The 23,773-nt window shown below is 38.2% G+C and overlaps 1 protein-coding gene across 14 annotated transcripts; it reads right to left on the bottom strand.

The window, feature by feature from the left end:
* Nucleotides 1-1,010: 1,010 nt before the first annotated feature.
* MPS1 (multipolar spindle 1) lies at nt 1,011-21,997 on the bottom strand. 14 transcript variants are annotated; one of them, XR_016045771.1, is made up of 12 exons: nt 21,863-21,997; nt 20,972-21,029; nt 20,667-20,822; nt 20,384-20,446; nt 19,154-19,233; nt 19,011-19,068; nt 15,762-15,875; nt 15,128-15,207; nt 14,894-14,971; nt 14,581-14,773; nt 5,400-5,470; nt 3,670-3,973 (listed from the first exon to the last, which is right to left on the bottom strand). XR_016045771.1 is itself a non-coding variant. In XM_088853643.1 (10 exons), exons 1-10 carry the CDS (start codon nt 21,983-21,985, stop codon nt 3,783-3,785), a joined length of 1,008 nt encoding a protein of 335 aa, XP_088709769.1. In that variant the 5' UTR covers nt 21,986-21,997; the 3' UTR covers nt 1,011-3,782. The 14 variants fall into 14 exon arrangements, 11 of the variants coding, with proteins under 11 accessions (XP_088709769.1, XP_006826665.1, XP_088709776.1 ...); XR_016045772.1 differs by lacking the exon at nt 14,894-14,971; XM_088853643.1 differs by lacking the exons at nt 14,894-14,971; nt 15,128-15,207 and having other exon boundaries at nt 1,011-3,973; nt 14,581-14,674.
* Between the last annotated feature and the right edge of the window lie 1,776 nt (nt 21,998-23,773).

Genomic DNA, 23,773 nt, shown 5'->3' on the forward strand with positions numbered 1-23,773 from the left:
TCAGGCATCCATGATCGTTAGATCGACCCAGATTCAATCTGGGTCATTAGGCTCATGTTTTCTGGTAAGCCCATACACTCCAAATTTCAGGTTATTCCAATTTGTAGAAAAAAAATAAAAAATAAAACACTTTCATACAATCGTGACTGTGCGATGAAGTTTGGACGGTAATGAGAGTAGACAAAATCACTATTCATTTTCGCCTATAGGCATTTTCTAGTATCTTCCTTTTTATATATATATATATATATATATATATATATATAAAGTACTCTTCAATAGGATTTTACCTACGGGGTGAATCCAATATGTGCACTTGAGGGAGAAAATAAATTTTGGTTTTATGCCGCAATGAACTCGATGCATAAATGAAGTTAATTTATGTAGCACAACCGAGTAGCAGAGACTCCAAATGGGTAGGTAAAACTCTATTTTGATGCGAGAAAAAACCTGGGGTATGTTGGTGGTTTGGTAAGGAATGAGAAGGGGAATGTCTTGCTCGCTTTTTCTTTTGTTCCAGTTCAGGGTCGTAGTCCAAGGTATCAATTGCATCCAGTATTGAGTTATTATAATGGCAGGGGAGTTGGCCATAACCACATTATGCTTAGGACCCAATGAGCGCCTTTATAAGCCTATTGGATTAAGTGAAATAAAACTCAGATGATGATGATTGAATTAAAGTGCGGAAAGAGAAAAAAAAGAAGTCAATTATGTGCATAAAAGTATAAGGGGTTGCTAGCGAAGAATGGATCTCAATTGGATACTGCCAATTTTGTATTTTCTTTTTAAATGTTAATTGTCCTTCATTAATATGAACAAAATTGATGTGTAAAATCTTTGAACATCAATTTTGTTCATATTAATGAAAGATAATTAACATTTAAAACAAAAATACATAAATTTAATTTCTCTTTTATTAATTTCTGTACAAGGAATAGAGTATCGTTTCTTATATTACAATCATATCTTATTAGAATATATGCATGTGAATATATGCTTTCACTTTCAACTTTCAAAATTACATGCTTTCGCCTTTTATTTCAACCTTTTTTATTTTGCACTCAGAGGAATGCTTTTACTAACAAGCAAACAATCCCAAGAGCAGACTGCATGAAATAATAGTGATGAAACAAGAGAGAGAGAGAGAAGCACAGACACATCTATGCAAAATAATACAACGAAGAGAAACAATCGAAAAAACCACTAAAGAAAACCACCACATGGAAGGAGGAAGAAAACTGACAATCTCCTGCAGATATAGACCTGGCCTTTTGCAACAGTTCGAATTCAAAGCAAAATGAGGAGAGAAAAAGAGCAAATCAGGACCAGCAAAAAGCTAGGGGAAGGCCAAGATGCTTCCCCATGATGTCCATCCGTTGGGTGAGTACGCACACCTCCACCACCAATGACATGTGCACCACCACCGGCCAAAGCCTTCAATGCACGCCTCATTGCCCCCTTCACTTCATCATCACATATTTTCTTGGTCTCTTTTGAACCTGAATCGTTCTCTAAAACATTCCTCAAAATCCAATCTTATGAATGACTTGGTAATAATATAAACCTACATGTCCATAGAGACAGAGAGAGAGAGCTATCCATCTATCTTGTTTTTGTAGAGAGATGGAGGTTTAAGGCAAGACTATATACCTTTGATAATATGTTCAGAGAACTGGAAATCTCCGACTGAGACCGATGGCTTCACTGCATTCATTGCTACTGAGTTTACGTGGATTTGGTAACATAGGATGAGGAGGGCACATGCAGCCCACTTGGCCTGCATTTTCTATGTTGGGGTAGCTGCGAGCTCAAGCTACTCGTGTTTGAGCTGATACAGCACTTTCAGGGATTTATACATGCACGAGAGAGAGGTAGAGTAAGAGAGAGAGAGAGAGCTTGTTTTGAGCTGACTAAGAATCGTCTCTAAGGATTTATAGATGGAGAGAGAGAGAGATGGCTGTTTCTAGTGGTTTTTGAGTTGATGTATATATAGAGAGAGAGATCTAGATCTCGTGTGCGTGTTGTGTGTGGGGGGGGGGGGGGGGGAAGATGGAAGAGTAAAGGGATGCCAACAGGGTGCAAAAAGTCAAAGAAAGTAGAGAGGGCCTGTAAAAAATTTGTAGCAACGAATATGCAACCCAATGGTGGAGGGAAGGCATTTCTAAGTGGGAGCTGGACAAATCCAACGTGGGTCCACTTTTGATAAGAAGAGGATCCTAGTTTCGATGGTCGTAAAGACACATGCAATGGGTCCATTTATTTTGCTTCCTGACCATCCACCAATTCAGATATAAAATAATTAAATGAAAAGCATAAAGTTTGGAGGGCCAATCAATTGGAAATTTGAATTCTACTGCATTGTCGTGCAATGCACATGGATCAGGTATGCATAAGACAGAGAGAGAGTCAGGAGGGCAACAGTCTAAAATTAAATTACTCGCTATACACAGGGCATGTGTCTTATTCTTTAATAATTTTTTATTGGTATCTCATTCTTTGGTAATTTTACTTTAACGGTCAAGTAGACAACCGAAAGACCGAACCCAAATTACCTGTCATACACTGAGTTTGTAAATTATACTGTTTTAATTTCACTTTAAAATAAGGGACATGAGAGCATGTACACTATAATCTGAATGAAAGAGTTTATATACGGTTGTAACCTTAAAATGTAGAATTAAAGGTGCACCTCAAAAATCCATCATAAAAGGTTGTTTAGATGTTGGAAACTCTTTTATTGATCCTTCCGACATTTAGATGTACGAATATGAAAAGAAAAAAAATTTCGAGTCCGCAAAATAGTGTATCTTGCAACACATTATCTGGACCATCCGTATTCAAGATTTTCATGAGTTTATAGATCTATTGGATTTGAACCATTTTCATGAGTTTAAAACTTTATAATTAGAGACGAAAATAGATTCTTAAGCCATCATAAGAATTTTTTATATCAAAATTACACTTAAGATAAAATTTAAAGGTGTGCCTTAATTGGATTGTTTACAGTTGCAACCTTATTATGCAAACCACACCCTAATCTGAATTACTAGTTACAAATTGAGTTTGTAAGATATCCTCGGATAAATCATTTAATCCATTTAAGCTTGGATCATATTGACAAAAGCTCAGTCTTAGGAATTTCTTATTGAGGTAGAGGTACTATTTTGGAGATTTTCAAAATTTTGGTTCCTTCTTTGAAAATCTCTAAAAAATGTTGGGGAAATTTAAAATTTAAAAATAACCGAAAAACCAAACGGCTAGAACTTTCAAAATGTAGAAAAAAAATGTTAAAAGAATATATTTTATCCATATGTTTCAAGTTCAATTATCTTTGTACATGATATTTGTCATATCCTTATTTGTAAATTTATAACTAGCGCGTTTAAACTTATAGTTACCTTAAGCATAGAATTTTCCTGTAAATATTGCAGGAAAAACTCAAGAAATATATTTTTAAAAGAAAATCAAGCAATGTATTCATAAGCTTTTCAGAAGGAAAAAAAAGCACATTTGCCAGGATGGGCTGGATTTGATCATTTGATGCACACATCTCTTTGTTACATGCATCAAGGTTTTGGCAGCACAATACACAGAGCAATGGTGCATCAATCAAAATCCAGCTATGACAACGGAAAAAGAAACACAAGCTCTAGGGAAACAACAAGAATATGCATCAGCAACAAATCAAGATATCACTTCTCCACCGAGAGCTATTTACGATACATCAACCAAACAATCTGTTCAGAAAATAGGGAAATTTCTTCAAGAAATATGCCCAAGAATCACTGAAACAGAAAATCAAGAACATCCATATGGAGCTTTTTATTCTCGGGGCAAGATACCCGACTAACCTGTTTCGATAATTCTCCAATTACCCTGTCCATATACAGAACATAAAGACCATTCCTGTTTTCAAGAATCTCTAATGCCTTCTTTGCTTGCCCTATCCATTTCACCCACTCTTCAAATAGACCTGCATTAACCCATTTTAAATAAATTCAATAGCGTCATTGATGATAAACAGCACAACAGTAGCCATTTCTGTTTTTGTAGCAGGAGCTTAAAACCTATTTGGAGTTTTGGTAGTTAATAAAAAGTAAACATAAATGAACTCAAATTTTCATATAAAAGAAATTGAGTAGTCTATATGATGTTATAGAGATTCTGATTGTGGAGGAAAACGAGCATATTGGTTGGTTCAGAATTTTTTACTTTGCACTCTGAACAGTATTGAAAAAATCGACCGCCCAGCTGCCTAGGCGGCCTGGCCAACGATCCGCCTAGCCTAGGTGAGCATGCCCAAGGCGCCCACCTAGGCAGGCTCAAGGCGCCCACCTAGCTGGGTTTGGTTGCCCAATTTGTGCCACCCTAAACCCTAAAAAAATAAAATAAAAAGTCAATTCTCATTTAAGGCCTTTTTCTCTCTCCCCCACTCTCACAGTCCCATGGGCCCATGTGATTTCTATATATAAGAAGAAAACGAAGATGACATCCAAGTGTTTGATGCAAGGTCTCTTTCTCTCATACACACAAATACACATGGAGCCATATGCTCTCTCTTTACGAAGAAGATGACCTCCAATATTAGAAAAAGAAAAAAAATAATGTCCACCCAGTGTTCAAGACCTCTCTCTCACAAACACAGATCCACATGCGCTATCTCTCTTACGCTACATATAAGAAAAGAAAAAAAGAAGATGATCGTGATATTTTAAGTATTTCGTGGCAGAAACACACTCTACATACATGCACACGCACAACACACATACGACCCCCAAAATCCAAGCCTAGGCGGTCAGAGCCCCTGGCCGCCACCTCTGCCTTTTGAACTTTGATTCTTAATAACTTATGGTTGAAGTGTATTTAGAAAAGACCTGACTTGAAGGAAATTTTTTCAATCACTACTACAGATGAAAAATTTAGTTTGAGTAAAACCATGGCCACAACTAGTTATGCTAGCAGGTGACATAGTTTGTTGATAAACTACTTTAGGAGACCAAAGAAAACAAAAACCAGGGGCATTCTGACTGTGCAGTTGAGATATCAGGATTTATAACAAAACTTTCAAGGTTTCCCATGTAGGTATACATATACTGACATGCAATTCTGGGTTAAAACTAAACTTGTCATCATCACATCAGGTTAAGTCAAGCAAATTAATTTGCATTACTTGATATGAGAAATTTTGTCTAACAGGAGGAAACAGAGCTACACAATGGAAGAAAATAGAACTCCTGAGGAGATGGATACTTTTTCCAATAAGTTAACAAGGAAACTAAACTTCTTACAGTGCAATAGTGTGGTTATCATGAAACACAAAACCTGAACTTTCATTAAGATGAGTTACATAACATCAATGTATGAAGTTGAAGCATCCCAATAGGGGGTGAAGTACATACCATTTTCAAGAACTCCATCAGTTGCCCACATGTAAATATTGTCTGTGACTAAAAATTCTGTAAGTTGAATCCTGTTTACCATGTAAAGAAACTCAAAATAATGTCATTGATAGCTAAAGATGAGATTGTCAAGGCATTAAAGTTTGAGAAAGCAATGATAATTTTAAGATGCAATTGCCATTTATGAGCAATGACTAACTAAAGCCAACATTTTATAAACTATAAATGAAGCTTTGCATAGGCATCCCTCCTGAAGGACTATTGTTACTACATCTAAAATATTTGCAGTTTCGAATTAGTTACTAATATCTATGGCAAATACAAAAAAGGACATTGATAAGATTAACACAGCACGTTATGACGAGAGTGTTGATCGACACAGATGTCGTTAAGGGCTTATGAGCGCGATTTCGTTATGGTTACCTACAGGTGTTTGAACACATTTTTCAGCATCTTGGTCCCTCATGCGGAATAAAGAGGAAGCCGGTCAATAAAGCCTACAAAATAGTGGAAACTTCGACAGTTTCAGCATGGCCCCAGAAATGGTCAAGATCTTCATCAGCACTCCAAAAGGCCACCTGCCAAGTTTCATCACAATCAAACATTTCTAAAGCAGTGAACACAAAGAAACAATTTCAAAAAAATTGGCCTCTAGCACCCTGAAATGGACCCGTATAACTGGAACTACATTTTCGATGCGTCAAATAGCTGTGGGACCACCGCCATTGGATCTGGCACGGTCGAAAACCCTTATGGGCCAAGTTTTGACTTAATTGGATACGCCAAGACAAAGTTATAAACAAAACATTGAAACAGGTGGAGCCACATACTATTCCCGTGTGGCCACCCTACACCAAAATACCATTAAAGGGGGCTGTTTTCACAGTCACAGGCAGTGACTTTCGGGACCCATATCTCACTCGTTTCAAGTCGGATCATGCTCAAATTTTGTGAACGTGTTCGTCTCGTCGAGAAGAGAGTTTCAATATGTGGTACGCCCCGTGACGAAGTATGAGCAGGGAGAAAAGCTAGAGAGAAGTTGCCGATCCGTGAAGAAGTTATAGAAAATTCAGCAGTGACACGCCTCGCTCAAGCGGTCAAATCATGGCGCTCGCGCAACAGATCGACGCGAAACCAATTCCATCGTGTGCGTAAGATCTAAGGCTACCATTTGTCCGAACACCGTATATGATGGATGGTCAGATTTCACGCACGAAGCCGACGAAGTGACTGAAATTCCGGCGCTGGATTTCTAGATCCCGACAACAATCCAAAAGTTGTGAAATCTTCGTTCGGGCACCAAATTGCATCTGATTTGTTGCCACGGGATCGTGACAGCATGCTCAATGCACTACAACGAAGAAATCATGGAAAAGCATCAAGAAATGAGTGCACTATCGATCCGAAGTTTTCAAGATTCATGCAAATTTCAAGTCTCGTGATCGTGGCCTAAAAACACGATCCATGACTTGAAATAGGTAACAAATCAATCGTCGCGCCGAACTCTACAAGAAAACAATCATCTTTCGAACAAACGGGCATCAAAGCAACCGCGGATTAGTCATGGAAGATCACGCAAGTTCTAGGGCTACAGCAGGGACTGTTTAGAAATTCCATGAATTGTTAGGCAGGGGCAAAATAATCATTTTGTACCCTATTTTTTTAATTTTTTTTAATTCAATTAAATTGTAATTATCTTCAATCTAAGTAGTTTTTTGGCATCCACCCATATTTGGGCTCAATTCTATATAAACAAGCTAAACCTAATTGTAAAAGACCTTCGATCATTCAATAAAATTTCAATTTTTGGTTAAAGTTCATGGGTACGTCTTGGAGAGAGAGAGAGAGAGAGAGAGAGAGGAGAGAGAAAAAAAGAGTCATTATCCCTTGATAAGGTGATTTTCTCTCTCATCTCTATTTCTCTCTTCTTTTCTCTCTCCTCCCCTTTTCTCTCTCTTCTTTTCTCTCTCCTCTCTCTTTCTCTCTCCTCTTTCACAAACGGCAGAACCCCATCACCGTCTGTGTTTTTTCCTCATTCTCTTATATGCTCTTCCCTCGTGGTCTCGCATGACCACAATTCTCCTCTTCTCTCATCCCTGTGGTCCCTCACGACCACAACTTTCTCCTCTCCTTGTGGTCTAACAAGACCACAACTCCCCTCTTTTCTCATTCTTTTATCCCCTGCAAGTCTACCAGCTTCATGTGCACCTTCGAGTTTACCTCCTCTACCTTTTCCTAGTGGTCTCTCGTGTCTACCTCCCTTTCTCTTCTTTTTTTGTGATCCTTCACATTACCCCTCTTGGTGCACCTTTGCATCCCTTCTTTCTCTCTCACGTTCTGTGGTCCCGCGAAACCACCATTTCCAAAAACTCTAAACGCCGCGCCGTCTGTGCAACCTTCCAACTTCAGCACCGACTGTGCAACCTTCCAACTTCAGCACCGTCTGTGGAACCTATCAACTCCATCGCCGTCTCATTCTTCCAACTCCATCGCCGTCTCATTCTTCCAACTTCATTGCCGACTCATTCTTCCAACTCCAACGTCGTCTCATTCTTCCAACCTCATCGCCACCTAATAACCCATAAGCCACCTCTCTCTCCCATTCACAAAAAAAAAAAAACAATAAAAGTACTCTCTTTCTCATCTAAATAATAAAATAATCCAATTGCAAACCTCTCTTTCTCTTATATTCTTTATTTATTCCATCTTCTTCCAAGTGTCAAATCTTCCCTCCATTCCTCTTAACCAAATCATTTCCCTTTTTTTATTATTATTATTGTATTTCCTTCAACCCATTCCAATAACCAACCCATTCATTTATTTTATTGACAGGAAAAAAGCCAGTCTGTCCCAGTGACCCCATCAACTCTGAGCCAAATGGCACCATCACCCGATCAGACAGCCAAATCCATTCCGAGTTAGGGCACCAAGAGCTCAATCAGCTCGAAGAAGCCATTGCTCTCGGTGTCCTGACTCAGAATGGGTTCGGGTGATGGCGCCATTGGCTCAGAATTGATGGGGTCACTGGGCCAGACTGGCTTTTGGCCCCTTCAGTAGATTTGCCCTTGCCCCAAGTGGGCTCCCTTGGACCTTCATAGATAACCGGCTTCATCATGCCCCAAGTAACCATTTTGGTGTTCTCCTCATTCGATGCTTTTCTAGCATCATTCGCACAAGGGGAGTTAGGGGAAGGAAAGGGCTCTCATCTTCGGCAGAGAAGTCTTTCATGATGTCCTCTTCTTCGCCCTCAGAATTAGGGGAAGTTTTGGATCTGTGCATGTGTGCACATTGCACAGGTATGCTCTGGGTGGACAGGGGGATTAGCGGATGTGCGCCCTCTACAAAAGGGCTTCAGGTGACCTGGTGGTCAACCCGGGCTTGAATAGCGTGTCTGGCCTTAAGAGGCCCCGTGCCATGAGCAAGTGTGTGTGACGAAATGGCCGTGTGACCATCCCTCACAGAGCGAACAGACATGTGCTGGGAAGGGGAACTAGGAGGTTCCCCTTCGTGTGCTCGGGCAAGCGCAACAACAAAGCTGCCCCGAACAGTGCAGTGCATATGCAAGGGGTGTGCAGGGCCGGGTCTAAGAAGAGTCGAACCCTGACAGTGTTCCCAGGTAACCTAAGGGTTGCCCCGAGGATGTGCAGGGCCAAATCCAAGAAGACCCGAACCCTGACAGTGTCCTGAGGTAACCTCAAGGTCGCCCCGAGTGGTGCAGTGTGCATGCAAAAGAGGTGCAGGGCCAAGTCCAAGAAGACCGGAACCCTGACAGTGTTCACATGGGTCCGTGACACGCTCGAGCTGGCTCGCGTAGGCGCCCTCTTAGATCACGTTGGAATGTCCCCCTAGCCTATGGCCGGGTTGGAATTGCCTCCCTTGACCTGTTTCTCATTTCCTGCAAATACACACACACACACACACATAAATTAGAAGTAACGACAAGTGGGGCAAGGTCCCCACCTTGTTACAGGATGAAAGAAAAATGAGAGAGATGAATAAAAATAAAATAAAATAAAATAAAATTAAAATTAAAAAATAGAATTAGGATTAAAATGGAATGAAGTGAAGTGAAATAAATAAAATGAAGTAAAATAAAATAAAAGAGATGGAAGAAAATAAAATAAGATGAGCTAACTAAAATAAAATAAATAAATAAAAATAGATTAAGGGATAGTAGGATAAAATAAGTGGAATAAAATAAAATAAAAAATAAAATAAAAGGAAATGAAATAAAGCGAATGAGGTGAGAAAAATAAAAATGAAATAAATAGGGTAGATAAAATAAAGAAGATAAAGATAAATTAAAATAAAATAAGTGGGGCAAATAGAATAAGGTAAAGGAATAAATTAAAATAAGGTAAGATAAAATAAATGAAATGAATAAAATAAAATGGGGCAATGGAAATAATATAAAAAGACATAAAGTGAATAAAATAAAATAAAATAAAACAAAGTAAATAGAAATGAATGAAGATAGAATGAATGAATAGGATAAAAAAAATAAAGTAAAAATAAATGAAGTAATTGGATAAAGTGAACTAAGGTATAATGGGTGACATGAGGGGAGGTAAAGCAAAATAGAAAAAAAAGAAAAGAGATAAATCGGTTAAAAGAGAGAGAGAGAGTGTTTGAATAAAATAAGGTAAATAAGTTAGTTAAGAGAGAGAGAGAGAATGTTTTAATAAAATAAAACTAATGAATTAGCTAGGAGAAAGAAAGACTGTTTAATAAAATAAGAATGTTTAATAAAATAAAACTAATGAATTAGCTAAGAGAGAGAAATAATGTTTTAATAAAATAAAATAAACGAATGGGTTGCTTATTGGAATAGGTTGAAGGAAATATAATAATAATAATAATAAAAGGGTAATGACTTGGTTAACAGGAATGGAGGGAAGATTTGACACTTGGAAGAAGATGGAATAAATAAAGAATATAAGAGAAAGAGAGGTTTGCAATTGGATTATTTTATTATTTAGATGAGAAAGAGAGTACTTTTATTGTTTTTTTTTTCGTGAATCGGAGAGAGAGGTGACTTATGGGTTATTAGGTGGCGATGACGTTGGAAGAATGAGACAGCATTGGAGTTGGAAGAATGAAACGGCGATAGAGTTGGAAGAATGAGACGGCGATGGAGTTAGAAGGTTGCGCAGACGGTGCTGAAGTTAGAAGGTTACAAAGACAGCGCTGAGTTAAAGAGTTTTTGGAAATGGTGGTCTCGCGAGACCACCGAATGTGAGAGGGAAAGAAGGGATGCAAAGGGGCACCAAAAGGGGTAATGTCAAGGATCACAGAAAAAGAAGAGAAAAGGAGGTAGACACGAGGGACCACCAGAAAAAGGTAGAGGAAGTAGACCCGAAGGTGCACATGGAGCTGATGGACTTGCAGGAGATAAAAGAATGAGAAAAGAGGGGAATTGTGGTCTTGCTAGACCACAAGGAAGGAGAGGAGATAGTCGTTGTTGTGAGGGACCACAGGGACGAGGGATGAGGGTTGTGGTCATGCGAGACCACAAGGGAAGAGAAAAGAAGAGAATGAGAAAAAAACACAAACAGTGATGGGGTTCTGCCGTCTGTGAAAGAGGAGAGAGAAAGAGAGAGGAGAGAGAAAAGAAGAGAGAAAGAGAGATAGAGACGAGAGAAAAAAAGGGACGCGAGAGAAAAGAATAGAGAGAAAAAGAGATAAAATGAGAAAGAAAAGAGGAGAGAGAAAATCACCTTATCGAGAGGTACTGGTTCTTTTTTCTCTCTCCTCTCTCTCTCCAAGACATACCCACGAACTGAAGCCAAAAATTAAAATTTTATTGAATGATCAAAGGTCCTTTTACAATTAGATTTAGCATGTTTATATAGAATTGAGCCCAAACATGGGTGAACGCTCAAAAACTACCTAAACTGAAGATAATTACAATTTAATTGAATTAAAAAAAATTAAGAAAATAGGGTACAAAATGACTTTTTTGCTCCTGCCTAACAATTCATGGAATTCTGAAACAGTCCCTGCCGCCACCCTAGAACTTGCGCGATCTTCCATGACTGATCCGGGGTTGTTCTGATGCCCGTTTGATCGAAAGATGATTGTTTTCTTGTAGAGCTTGGCACGGCGATCAATTTGATACCCATTTCGAGCCGTGGATCGTGTTTTTAGGCCACGATCACGAGACTTGAAATTTGCATGAATCTTGAAAACTTCGGATCGATAGTGCACTCATTCCTTGATGTTTTTCCATGATTTCTTCGTGGTAGTGCAATGAGCATGCCGTTACGATCGCATGGCAACAAACAGGACGCGATTCGGAGCCCGAACAAAGATTTCGCAACTTTTGGATTTTGGCCGGAATCTAGAAATTCGAAGCTAGAATTTCAGTCACTCCGTCGGCTTCATGCGTGAAATCTGACCGTCCATCATATACGGGGTTCGGACCAATGGTAGCCCTAGATCTTACGCACACGATGGAATTGGTTTCGTGTCGATCTATTGTGCGAGCGCCATGATTTGACTACTCGAGCGAGGCGTGTCGGTGCTGAATTTTCTGCAACTTCTTCACGGATCGACAACTTCTCTCTAGCTTTTCTCCCTGCTTGGACGTCGTCACGGGACGTACCACATATCGAAACGCTCGTCTCGACGAGAAGAACACGCTCACAAAATTTGAGCGTGATCCGACTTGGAACGAGTGAGATATGGGCCCCGAAAGTCACTGCCGTGACTGTGAAAACAAAAACCTTTAATGGTGTTTTGGGGCAGGGTGGCCACACAGGAATAGTGTGCGGCTCCTCCTGTTTCAATGTTTTGCTTATAACTTTGTCCTGGAGTGTCCAATTAAGCCGAAACTTAGCCCTTACGGATTTTCGACCATGCCGGATCCAATGGCGGTGGTCCCACAGCTATTTGACGCACCGAAAAATGTAGCTCCAGTTATACGGGTTCGTTTCAGGGTGCTAGAGGCCAATTTTTCTGAAATTGTTTCTTTGTGTTCACTGCTTTAGAAATGTTTGATCGCGATGAAACTTGGCAGATGGCCTTTTGGAGTGCTGATGAAGAACTTGACCAATTCTGGGGCCATTATGAGACTGTCAAGTTTCCTATGTTTTGTAGGCTTTATTGACCGGCTTCCTCTTTATTCCGTATCAGAGACCAAGGTGCTGAAAAATGTGTTCAAACAACAAAAAATAGAGATTTCCTCAAGGCTAGTACCATAAGTTGAAGTTTCGACGCATTGGGCCTTGTCATGTTATACAGAAATTCAAAGAGAATGTGTATAAAGTGGAGCTTCCAGCAGGTTAATTTGCTTAGGAAGAGGCAGGGTGCATAGCTTAGGAAGGATATTGTCCATTAATGCTCCTAGAAAAGTTAAGGGAACTTTGGTTTGAGAGCCAAGACAAAGTTCATAAAAAAAAGGATGATTTTTATATTGCTGGAATTCAATTCTTTGCTGTAAATTTCAGAAATCAAACATAAGTTCAAGAAAATGGCCCAATTCAGTCCTTGCAGAAACACTTAGATGCCACTCAAGTGGCTAATCTTTTCTTTAAGGGGGTAGTCAGCCTTCATGGTGTATTAAAAAACCATAACCTCCAATCGAGACACGAGATTTGTACGCCATTTTTGGAGAACCTTGTGGGAAAAATTAGGCACTCAACTACAGTACAGCAGTGCCCTCAAACTGATGGCCAAACCAAGGTCGTCAACTGAAGCCTTCGAGAATTGTTGAGGAGCCTTGCTAGGGTTAATGGGATCGAGTTCTACCTCAAGCGGAATTTGCCTAGAACAGTTCTGTTTATTGGCCCACTTGGAAGGCTCCATTTGAGGTGGTGTACAGTCAGCCACCAAGCAAGGGGCTGGACCTAGTCCCTTTGTCCAAGGGGGTGCAAGCCAGAGGTGATGCGGAAGCTTTGGATGAGTACATTCAAGACCTTTATAGTCAAGTTCGGGAAACAAGTACAAAGCCGATGTCGACTTACACCAAGGGGAAAAGACCTTTGAGATAGGAGACTTGGTAATGGTGTGCCATAGGCGTGAGCACTTCCCAAGAGGCACTTACCATAAGATTAAATATAAGAAGATTAGTCCTTGTCGATTTACTTCAAAAGTTGGCACAAAATGCCTATAAAATCGAGCTTTCTAAAGAGTATGAAATTTATCAACATCTCTGAACTACATGAGTATCATCGGGAAGTTGTAGAAGGTGACACTCGGTGGGAAGCACATATGCCAAAGCGAAAGGGGGACAAGGTAGAGAAGTTCTTGGATAGCCGCCTCGTCTCTGCCCACTATGGAGATTACAATCAGTATTTGGTACAGTAGAAGGCAAGCCCAATGCCAAGAGTTCCTAAAGAAGAATTGATGAAGCCTGATCTGAAAGCCCTTGAGTTCATTGCCGGCTCAAACTCGAGGACGACTTCCAGCTAACCCGAGGAGTTCAACACAGAAAATAAAAGAAAGTTTTGTTAACATTAATTGTGTTTTCCTTGTTAACATTGATTGTGTTTTCCTCTTTTATTTTTTTGGTAAGACGGGATATTTTTTGTATTTTCTTTGTAACAGACTTTTCTGAAATTTACAAAACTCACGGGGCTCCTGTTTACATTTTGGTCATATGGGGCTTGGGAAGGGGAAAGAACTTGTTTCAGAAGAGGTATTGTGCATGGCTTGGGAAATGCTCCTAGGAAAGTCGAGAGAAGTATGGCTTGAGAGCCAAGCCAGGTCCATAAAAATAGGAAATAGAAAGACTTCTAGCTGGAATTCAATACGTTTTGCTATAAATTTTAGAAATCAGAAACAAGGTTCCTATTTTGGGTGGTCCTTGGATCCTCATACAAGTCATTGAATCTCAGTTGAAATTCCTAGTTTCCACCTGATTGGCACTATTTCTCTTTCTTTTCTTCTTTGTTCTACTTCTACATCCGAGAGGCTTACAAGAAGGTCATATAGCACCTCCACTTTGACCACCTGACTCAGACAGGTAGAGCCTCCTTTGGGTGACCATCTCTAACTTATTGAGTAAGATGCAATAGGAGTTTTTGTTATTTGTATGGCATAATTTTCTGTCCCTATTTATTGTCAAGGGTGTCAAGTCTTTCAAGTTTTATCTGCAAGATTTAAAAAAAGTGATTTCAACATTGCTAAAACCTTACACAGAAAAATAAATGATGGTCATTCGATCACCAGTATAACTTACATCAAGAACATGCTGTCATGGACATTAGGCACAACATCAGAAAATGGATCCATAAAAAGCAAGCCATCTGCAGTTGTGGCTATCTTTTGAGAAACTGAAAGCAATGTGCGTAGACCAATGTAAGGTTGACTTCCCAGCTTACGAATGAGGTGTTGGATAAAAAATTGAGATTCAGAATTGGGATTTGACAATCCTGTTACCAAGACATGAACCAAACTTAGAGTCTTAGACCATGAGGACATGGAAATGGTAATACATCAACAACATCAGAATCAAGAAACATAAAATTTGTTGAAAAAGAAACAGTTCCTACAATAAAGCTCGTTAAGAAGCCTTCCATAACATCAAATGCACATTCCATATTTCGCTCTTTTACAGCAATAAATATTTCCTTAACATAAATATAGACACAAAAGAAAAAGAATTAGATATACTGCAAAATCAAACCTAGATAAGAAAATTAGACAGTCATTCACAGTTCCTACATTGATGCTGTGGAGATAACTATGTTGGGGAATTTGAGTAAAGCTAAGTAAACAGGACTCACAAACTTGGCTCCTTTAAACATCAATGCAGTAATAAGAATCAGTCGAGTGAATGTGAACAAAACCAGGAAAGATCCACATGCTGACACCACCAAAAATGAGCAAAACAAAACACCTCAAGTTACAAAGAAATAAGATCACAGGATCATTGTTGCTTTAGATTATATGTAGGTGAAATTAAAACATTAATAATTATTTGAAATTAAATATGAATAATTATTCAGTGTTTGAAAGGAAAATAAGTCCCGAAGATATGTTAAATTGTTAATAATAATCTTTATAAGCAAGACAGAATTAATAAAATATGATAATGCAATGAAAAGAACTAAAAATTTGAAAATATTAATAAAACATTGAGCCTTCCTATTAAGAACTTTAACTCGTAATAATTTTAAAAGAGAAAAAATGAAAAACCTGAGGCCTCAGTGAAGGTTTCATGATAGTAGGAAACGAAGCCACTCAGAAGCATCAAGCTCGTTGAAGTAGAATAACATAGAATCAGAGGAATGGGTATCAACATATCGTTAGATTTATTAAATTTTATAAGTAGCCAGCTACAGTAAGACAAAACCAACAAAAGTTCAGTGTCTGTAAGTACTAGTTGATACAACAGAAAACTTTAATTAGAACTTCTACCATCTGGATGTGTAGATATGCACATCCTTCTCGTCAAACACACGATCAAGCCGTTGATAACCCCTTCAACGAATTCGTTATTTTCTCCTCTTGACAATAAGTTTTTAATTGAAGCTGAAAAGAAAACCACATCACCTTTTCAGTAAAGAAGTTAATAATTTTCAAAAGTTTAAATCTAACGAACGTAAGGCAGCATGCAGCCACAGAAGGTTGAAATTAATGTCAAATTCTATGATAGCAGTCTCAAGTAAGGCCTCAATTCTTGTAGACTAGAAAGCAGAAAATTAGCATCGGTAGACGTGGAACTTGGAAACTGGAGGTCAAGCAGGCATGTGCACTATCTGATCACCAAAGAATTCAATTAGATGATATCCAGCATGCAATCCTAACTACCTGCCACAGGAAATTGTAAGGCGTCTAAGTTTAGTACTAATAGTTGATGAATTGATGTCAATGTAGAAAATCTACTAAAAACAAAGGAAAGGCCATCCGTTTCCAGCTCTCAACAATATAATGTGGACATATGTTTTAATCATAGAAACGCAATAGAAAGAAAGTACCGTAAAGGCAGTTTGACATCAATATTCACATTGATTCACAAATTAGAATTTTCTTGAATAGAAATTCAATAGGAACACATCTAGCTCCTGAGATCCCTGCTTGATGCACAAGCTCTTGCAAAGATTCTTAAAATGTCTTTTCAAGGTCACAGAGGTTCATAACTTGGTAGTACAGCAGGCCCATACTCTTTTTTTTCACCATGTTGGAAAAACAACAGTTAGAAAGAACCCTCACGAATATTTATGTTAGAAGCTGGAACAGCTAACCATATCAACAGCTTACCAAACATATCACATGGCTGATCCTCTTTTAAAGTGTAGTTCTAGATATGATCATGTCACTGATAGAACGTAACAACTCCTGCACCAAGTAGGCCAGCTCTGATGCCGATCCAGCTACGACACTAAAGGAACCCCGAAATTGGATGATAGACTTGTTAATCTTTTCAGCATAGGAGTCTGTAAAGACATGACCATGATTGATAAAACATTAATAGCTATTGCTCAATCACCACCTCCATAACCTTTGCTTTGGTGGCATAGAGCTCTCAAATTATTCGCCTTTCTTTCATCCTCTTCCTTCTTTCTTTTTCACTTTTGTCTTCCCCCTTTTCTTCCTCAACTTCCCTAGGCATTACAAGTCGAAGTTCTGATACTTCTCAAGATTTATCAAGGATTTACTCAAAGAATCAAGCAAAATATCTTGTAATCATCATCAAGAAAGTCCATAAACATAGGATTGCATGCATAATACAGGTAAATTCCCACAATTAATCCAATCACATGCACCTTACAAAACTGTCGACTGAAGTTTCCCCTTACCAACATGCTCAGAGGCTCTCATTGCTTTTCTGATGCCCTTATGGAACTTCCTAATCATGATGTTATCACTTTAGCACCACAACTCCCTCATAACATATCCACAGGCTGACCCTCATCATTCATTGTCCAAAATACACCCAAACCCTCATAAGAATGTTCACAAACTACACATTGTTTAATATATAATTTGAGTTTCAGATAAAACCAATATTCAACCCTGCCCAAAACAAGAAGAAAATAAAACCTTTTACATAATTACAGCAATGTTTTTTCCATCTTGAGGCTTCAAATCCGCATCTGTTCTTGGTGATGAAACAGTTTTGCATCAATCACAATGATAATTTCTTTTATATTTTTAGTAAACAGCAGTATCATTCCTTTATTATAAAATAACTCAAGGTTGTTTCTGTCAGTCTCTGTTTTTGGCAGATAAGTTTTTATGTTGGTCATGCCAAAGTGGGTTCACCTTATCTTTTGAAATTTATTGGATTGTAGCTCAAGAGTATTTCTACCTACCAGTTCACTTGTGGCAGCCTTCACACCTTGTATTTATTCAGAAAAGCACCTCAGTTAATGTGGAAGTATGCTTATTCTCTCAGAGATTTCTTTTTGAGAATGCTGACTGTGTTTGTCTCCCAAAGCTTGAGCAATTAAACTCATAACAAAGAATGGTACCAAGATCTTTTAAAGTTGTTGGGAGAAGCTTATATTTCAACGGAGGCATGTGATGAAGCAGTTTGGGAAGCTGAAACAGATGGTTGGTTTTCACTTCGCTCGGCATACTCTATGCTGTATCTTTACAGGATATTTGGATGGAAGATCCCCCTCAAAGTTAAGGGTTTCCTTTGGGTGCTTCGACAAGGTAAACTTAGGAAGAGGGGCAAGGTCTTAGTTAATGTTTGCTTGTTTTGTTATTGTATTGCCCTTTGTCATTGTACTTATTTGGAGATTCAAGAGCTTAAAGTAAGAATTCTGAATACGGTGTAGAATTGGTTCAGAGTAACTAAGGAAGGTTTTGGGGTTACTAAAATTGATATTTTTAATAACTTGGAGAACCTGATTAAATATCAGTTTGTAAAAGTTAGACCAAGGCCTCTTTGGGCTCCACCGATGGCTGGAACTTTTAAACTCAATTTTGATGGTTCTTCTCTTGGGAACCCAAGTATGGCTGGTTTTGGAGGGAGTTGTAGAGATTGTGCAGGTGATATCTTATTCTGCTATGCGGGTCCATGTGGTTTAACTACGGCTAACCATGCTGAAATAGAAGCATTAGTTCAAGGCTTAATGATTTGGAAAGATAGATGTTTGGGAAGCTCATTGATCATTGAAGGGGACTCACTTAATGTTATTAACGGCTGCTCACTTGTTTCTAAACCCCCCTGGAAGTTAAGGTCTCTTTGGCTAAAGGTTATGGACGGGATTTCATCATTGACAGTTTCTTTTCAACACGTCTTCAGGGCAGCAAATAGAGATGCCAATGGCTTGGCTAGGAAAGGAGTTTTCTTTGACTCGACAGTTATTTCTTCTGCTTTATTGTAATCGATGTTGACGATCCATCTTTCTATCAATAAAAGTTAAGTATTCTTGTCAAAAAAAAAAGAACGGTACCAAGATCTAGTAATCGAAACATATACTCGGAATAAATGATGGCCTAAACTTTGCAGAAATAAGAAACAAACAAGAGACAATAAATGTGTGGATATATAAAACATGCCTTAAAACCATGACGAGTAAATGGTTACATGTCATGTCACAACTCACAAGTATCAAAGGAATGGAAGCTGTCTGTCAACCACCATTTGATAGGCATTCCAGTGAGCATAATTAACAATGAGTATGGTTTATCTGACTAAAATGAGGTTGATACCTATTATAAAGTCCACGGCTTGATGTGAAAAAGTAGCAAATGAAGGCATATTGTCCACCTGGAAAAGAAAATGGTTCAGTGCCTACTTGATTGTAATGCATACTTGAATGTGTGGACAATGTTATCGTGTGTTGCATTCCTACAAGCAATTTCGTGCTGACAAGCTCCATAAGAAAGTCTACAGAGGTAGCAAGCTGTTCTTTCTCTCCATAACCCTCAAACTCTGCACTCAAGCAACGAAAAACCAATGTAAATCCTTGGATTATAAGACCATCACATTATCTGCCTCTGAAGTTTAAATGCTTCATCACATGGTACATTTATAGTGCAAGATGATCTAAAAGTACAATGATGGTCGAAATAAGGAAATCTTCCTCCTCAGCATGTTTTCTCAACAGAATCCATAATATGACTATGGGATCAGAAGATATTGCATTGTATTTCAACAGAAAGCAAGCATGCACACAAAAAAATAGAATGACAATTGTCATCATGTACAATAAAAAATCTACATCTATCAAGCTCAATATTATTAAAAGGTTGTCTTCTATATTTTCTAAAGAAATGAGATTCACCAATTGATTTATATTTGTTATCAGTGCTCAAGAAAGCGGATTCAGCCGCTTATACCTGGATGGCCTGCACACAAAAGGGGGGGCTCTGGGCACTTGCAGATGATATCAGGGGGTTTTCTTAGTTACTACAGCCCCCTGATTGAGACAATAAAAAAGGAATCACCTAAAAGATTAAAAAGAGGCAACTAAATTGAAAAACTAAGTTTATTACCCTTTTTCATCCTTGGACAGTCAAAGAAGTAATAAAGTAGAACAAACCTAGCATGCTTGAGCTTATTGATATTCTTTTGGGATTGAGTTACCCAATCTTAAGAAAATGTCAAAAAGTCAAAATGAAACCCACACTTCAATAAGGACGAATACTCGAAAGCCAAAACGGAAAAAGATAAACACAAAGAATAACAAAATTGAAAAAGAAAAGAGCAAATCAAAACCCAATATTTACAATTTATAAATATCACCGAACCTTAAATCAAGAAATTAAACACACTCACCTCTCAAAACCCAACCCAACTTGGCTTGAATTTGTGACCTTTGGTTGCCAAAAGACCTTTTTTGCAACCATTTGTCTCAAAAAGTTTTGGATTGAATATTTCTCAATTTCTCAAGAAATCATAAAGTTCGAAATTTTCTTTTATGTTAAAAAAGATCGCAAACTCTAGTTTTTGAGATTGTTGTTCATGGAGAAAATGAGCACAAACAAGTTTTGGGGGCTAAAAAGCGTCCCCAAAACCCTTAACCACAGAATAACTGTATATGTGCATGTGTGTGCATGTGTAAACTCCAAGAAAGAAGTACCTTTAGCAACTCTCAGGCTGACTGTTGCACCATTAGGCTTTTTTGTCCTCTCCTTTAAGCGAACTGAAAAATGACAAAAAACAACTAATATCATTTGACGGATCAACCATGAACATGGATGGAGCATTTACAAAGGGGTCAACATATATACATCAATTTCAAGATGTGAAAAACAATAGCTTGAGCTAGAAAAAAATCAGAACAAAGGCATTACTCCTACAAATCCCTTTCTTTTGCAGTCAAACAAATATTTACATTAAGAGGAAAGAAAACTAGATCACACCTTGTCTTAGAAACCTTCGACACAAAACTTGGTTCACCCTAAATGCAGTGCCATCTTCCCCCTGGGACGAAAGTTTTGAATTCAGGTTCCCACAATCCTCAAAGAAATGGCACTTGCAAGAAGGGCCTTGAGAGAAAATCTCACGTTGAATTCCATCTGGAAAGTACATTCACTAGATGGTTGAGAACAATTCCCTTGTCAAAGAAAAAAGAAAGAAAGAAGATGAAATGTACTTAAAAACATGCAGAGCACAAATGCATTGACACACACACAAACGGATGCCCACACACTGATTGGGTGGCAACCTTGTACATCCTTGAGTTCTTCTTCGAGCTTCATCAACTCCTTTTTTCTTTCCTTTGCCTATAATTCACTCCATGGAAGCACACATTTGTAAACGCATATTGAACACAATTATGTCTAAAATGCTAATAGCTAAGAAACAATAGCACATTGTTTTTTACATTTAAATATGATATAAATGAAAGGCATATATTGTAGAAAGCAGAAATTGATGAGTGAGTTTTCTCATTAACACATCGAACACTAATATGACTGTAAAAATAAGTTTGCCACTTACATAGACTGCCCCTTGCAGAGTGAGTGGCACCAACTAGTCCTATACCAGCAATACACTCAAAGGAAAAATGAGAAACTATATTGCCCAAGATCACTTATTTTTGCGAATCTACATAACGAAATGTAACACGTGGTCGTTTGAACAATGATTTTGAACTATCATACATGAAAACCAGTCAGGTCTCTGCTTAGCCAAGTAGCAAGCTCCATTAATCAAAATCCTAAGCCTTCGAAATCATATTCAATACATGTGAGGTTGATAATAACATGGATTTCAGATCATATGAGAAATTAAAGGAGGCAATGCATTGTTCTGAGTCTGCCGAGACATTTAGACAAAATTGTAAAGCAAACATAATTATTTGGGGTAAAGGAGCAAGTGAGCATATGTAAAATAGGTCCAGCCATGATTTTAGAGTAGATCGATCAAGCAACTGTCCTCTGTGCATAAAGAGCGAGAAAGACCGCGGAGGAGCCGACCGATGGAGAGAAAGATCGATGGAGAGAGTGGGGAGAGAGAGAGAGAGATGGAAAGAGATGGATAGAAGAGAGATGGAGGGGAGAAGAGACAGGGGAGATTAAACCTTAGAGAGAGAGGGATGAAACATTTGGTGTACCTTTCTCTTCCAGTGCAGAACATCTTTGGAGGAATCTGAATTGCGTGAGCGCAGGAGAGCAATGGCGAGAGCAAGTTTTACAGAGGGGCCGACCTCCGCTTCACTGTTATTGCCCTGCTGCATCTTCTTTTCCCCTCTCTTTGAATGCTGGCGCCAAAATATAACTCTCTCCCAAATAAAGGAACAAGGCCTCCCTTTGTCTCTCTCCGTGGTAAAAGCACACCAATGCTAACTAGAAAGCCCTCTCTCTCTCCAACATGAATTATGATTCCCTCCCAATGATGGTATATGGAAAGTGAGGTTTTATCACTAATTATGTGATTGATATTTGGCATTATAAATTCATGAAAAATGGTGAAACTACTCCCACTTGCCATATATTCCATGCCAGAAAGATGTATTTTTTATTAGGTCTACAAGGTTGCTTCCTTATATAAATTTTTCCTTTTTTATTATATTATAATCTTGACGATTCCAAACTACAAATAAATATATAGAATTGCGCATGGAGGTAAGAATTGCCCACATCACATGTGGAATCAGCTTGGGGTTTGTTCCATAATTCAAATAATTTTCTTTTAGACTTTGTGTCATGTCAATTAAACAACCTCCACCACCATATTTTATACCCACTAGCTAAAATTGAACTCCGTGTGCCAAAGGAAAATAACCTTATTGTATTATTCTCAGAAATATATTATAAGCATTTTTTTTTAACAAAGTAGCTGGAGCAATAGTTGTATGAAATAATATTGTTGTAATAATCAATTCCTTGAAATCTTGTGTAATTCGACTATCTTTAAAGATGATCTTTGTAAGCATTACGTTGTGGTTTTCATTTTCATTGATACCACCCCACTAACACTTTCAAAATACTAACTCCTAAACTATTTGAAAAAACGGGTAGAGGCCTGTCTTCCCCACTAAATTACCAAAAATAAATAAACTTTGGAGGGTGGTTGAGATTTCGCACATGTAAAAGTGTAGATTTTTTTGGAGGAGATGGGCAAGGCACGCATGAAAAACCTTGGGGACGCATAAAATTCTCAAACATAAAAGTTTGGAAAACGAACTTCAGTCTCAACTTTTTTTAGTTTTAGGAAAATTGTTAGAAAAAAACTTTAATTTTGGTTTATTAGAAAAAAAATACTTTTTTCACTTTATATATTTTTTTAAAACCAAGATAGCGTTCACAGTAGTTGAATGCTCGTGAAGACAACACGGTACTTAAAATACTATAATGATTATGAGAGGTATAACGGTATCTAAACTACCTCGACCCTAACCAACGTTCTCTCTATATCCACCCCTCCAAAACCTTGTCCATTAAAGCCAAATTAACTGGTCAGAGCACCATCACATTGTCGGAGCTCACAAGTTCCGGACCACCCTAAGACAACTATTGGACCGAAGCTGATTATTGTCGGACCACCTTTTACATAGTGCTGGAGCCTTGGATTCCAGTAAAATCTATTATCAGACAGCCCTTTTGCAATTGTCAGACCTCATTTTACAACTGACGGGCCACACTTTACACAATATCGAAGTCCTACTGTCGAACCGTGCTTTATACAGTGTTGGAGCCCTACTGTCAGACCTCACTTTACACAGTGCCAAAAACCTACCGGACCGCATCTACACAGTGCCAAAACCCCTATTTTGATGGGATAGACATGGGAGGGTAGTTTAGGTTTTTTATTTTTTATTTTTTTTGGTTGGGGGTATTTGCATAGGAAGTGTATTTGGGAAAAAAGTGAGAAAAAAAGATAGGTTGCATGTAAGTTGCATAGAAAATGTAGTATTCGTTTTTTTTTTTTTTCAAAAAATTCGACTAAGTAATTTATTTAATAAATTAAAAATTACAAATAATATTGAAGGTAATAAAAATTGGATATAATTTTTCTTTAAAGC

The sequence above is a fragment of the Amborella trichopoda genome, chromosome 12, assembly GCF_054954075.1.
Source record: "Amborella trichopoda isolate Santa Cruz 75 chromosome 12, AtrichopodaSantaCruz75HAP2 v2.0, whole genome shotgun sequence".
In the NCBI taxonomy this organism is placed as follows: domain Eukaryota; kingdom Viridiplantae; phylum Streptophyta; class Magnoliopsida; order Amborellales; family Amborellaceae; genus Amborella; species Amborella trichopoda.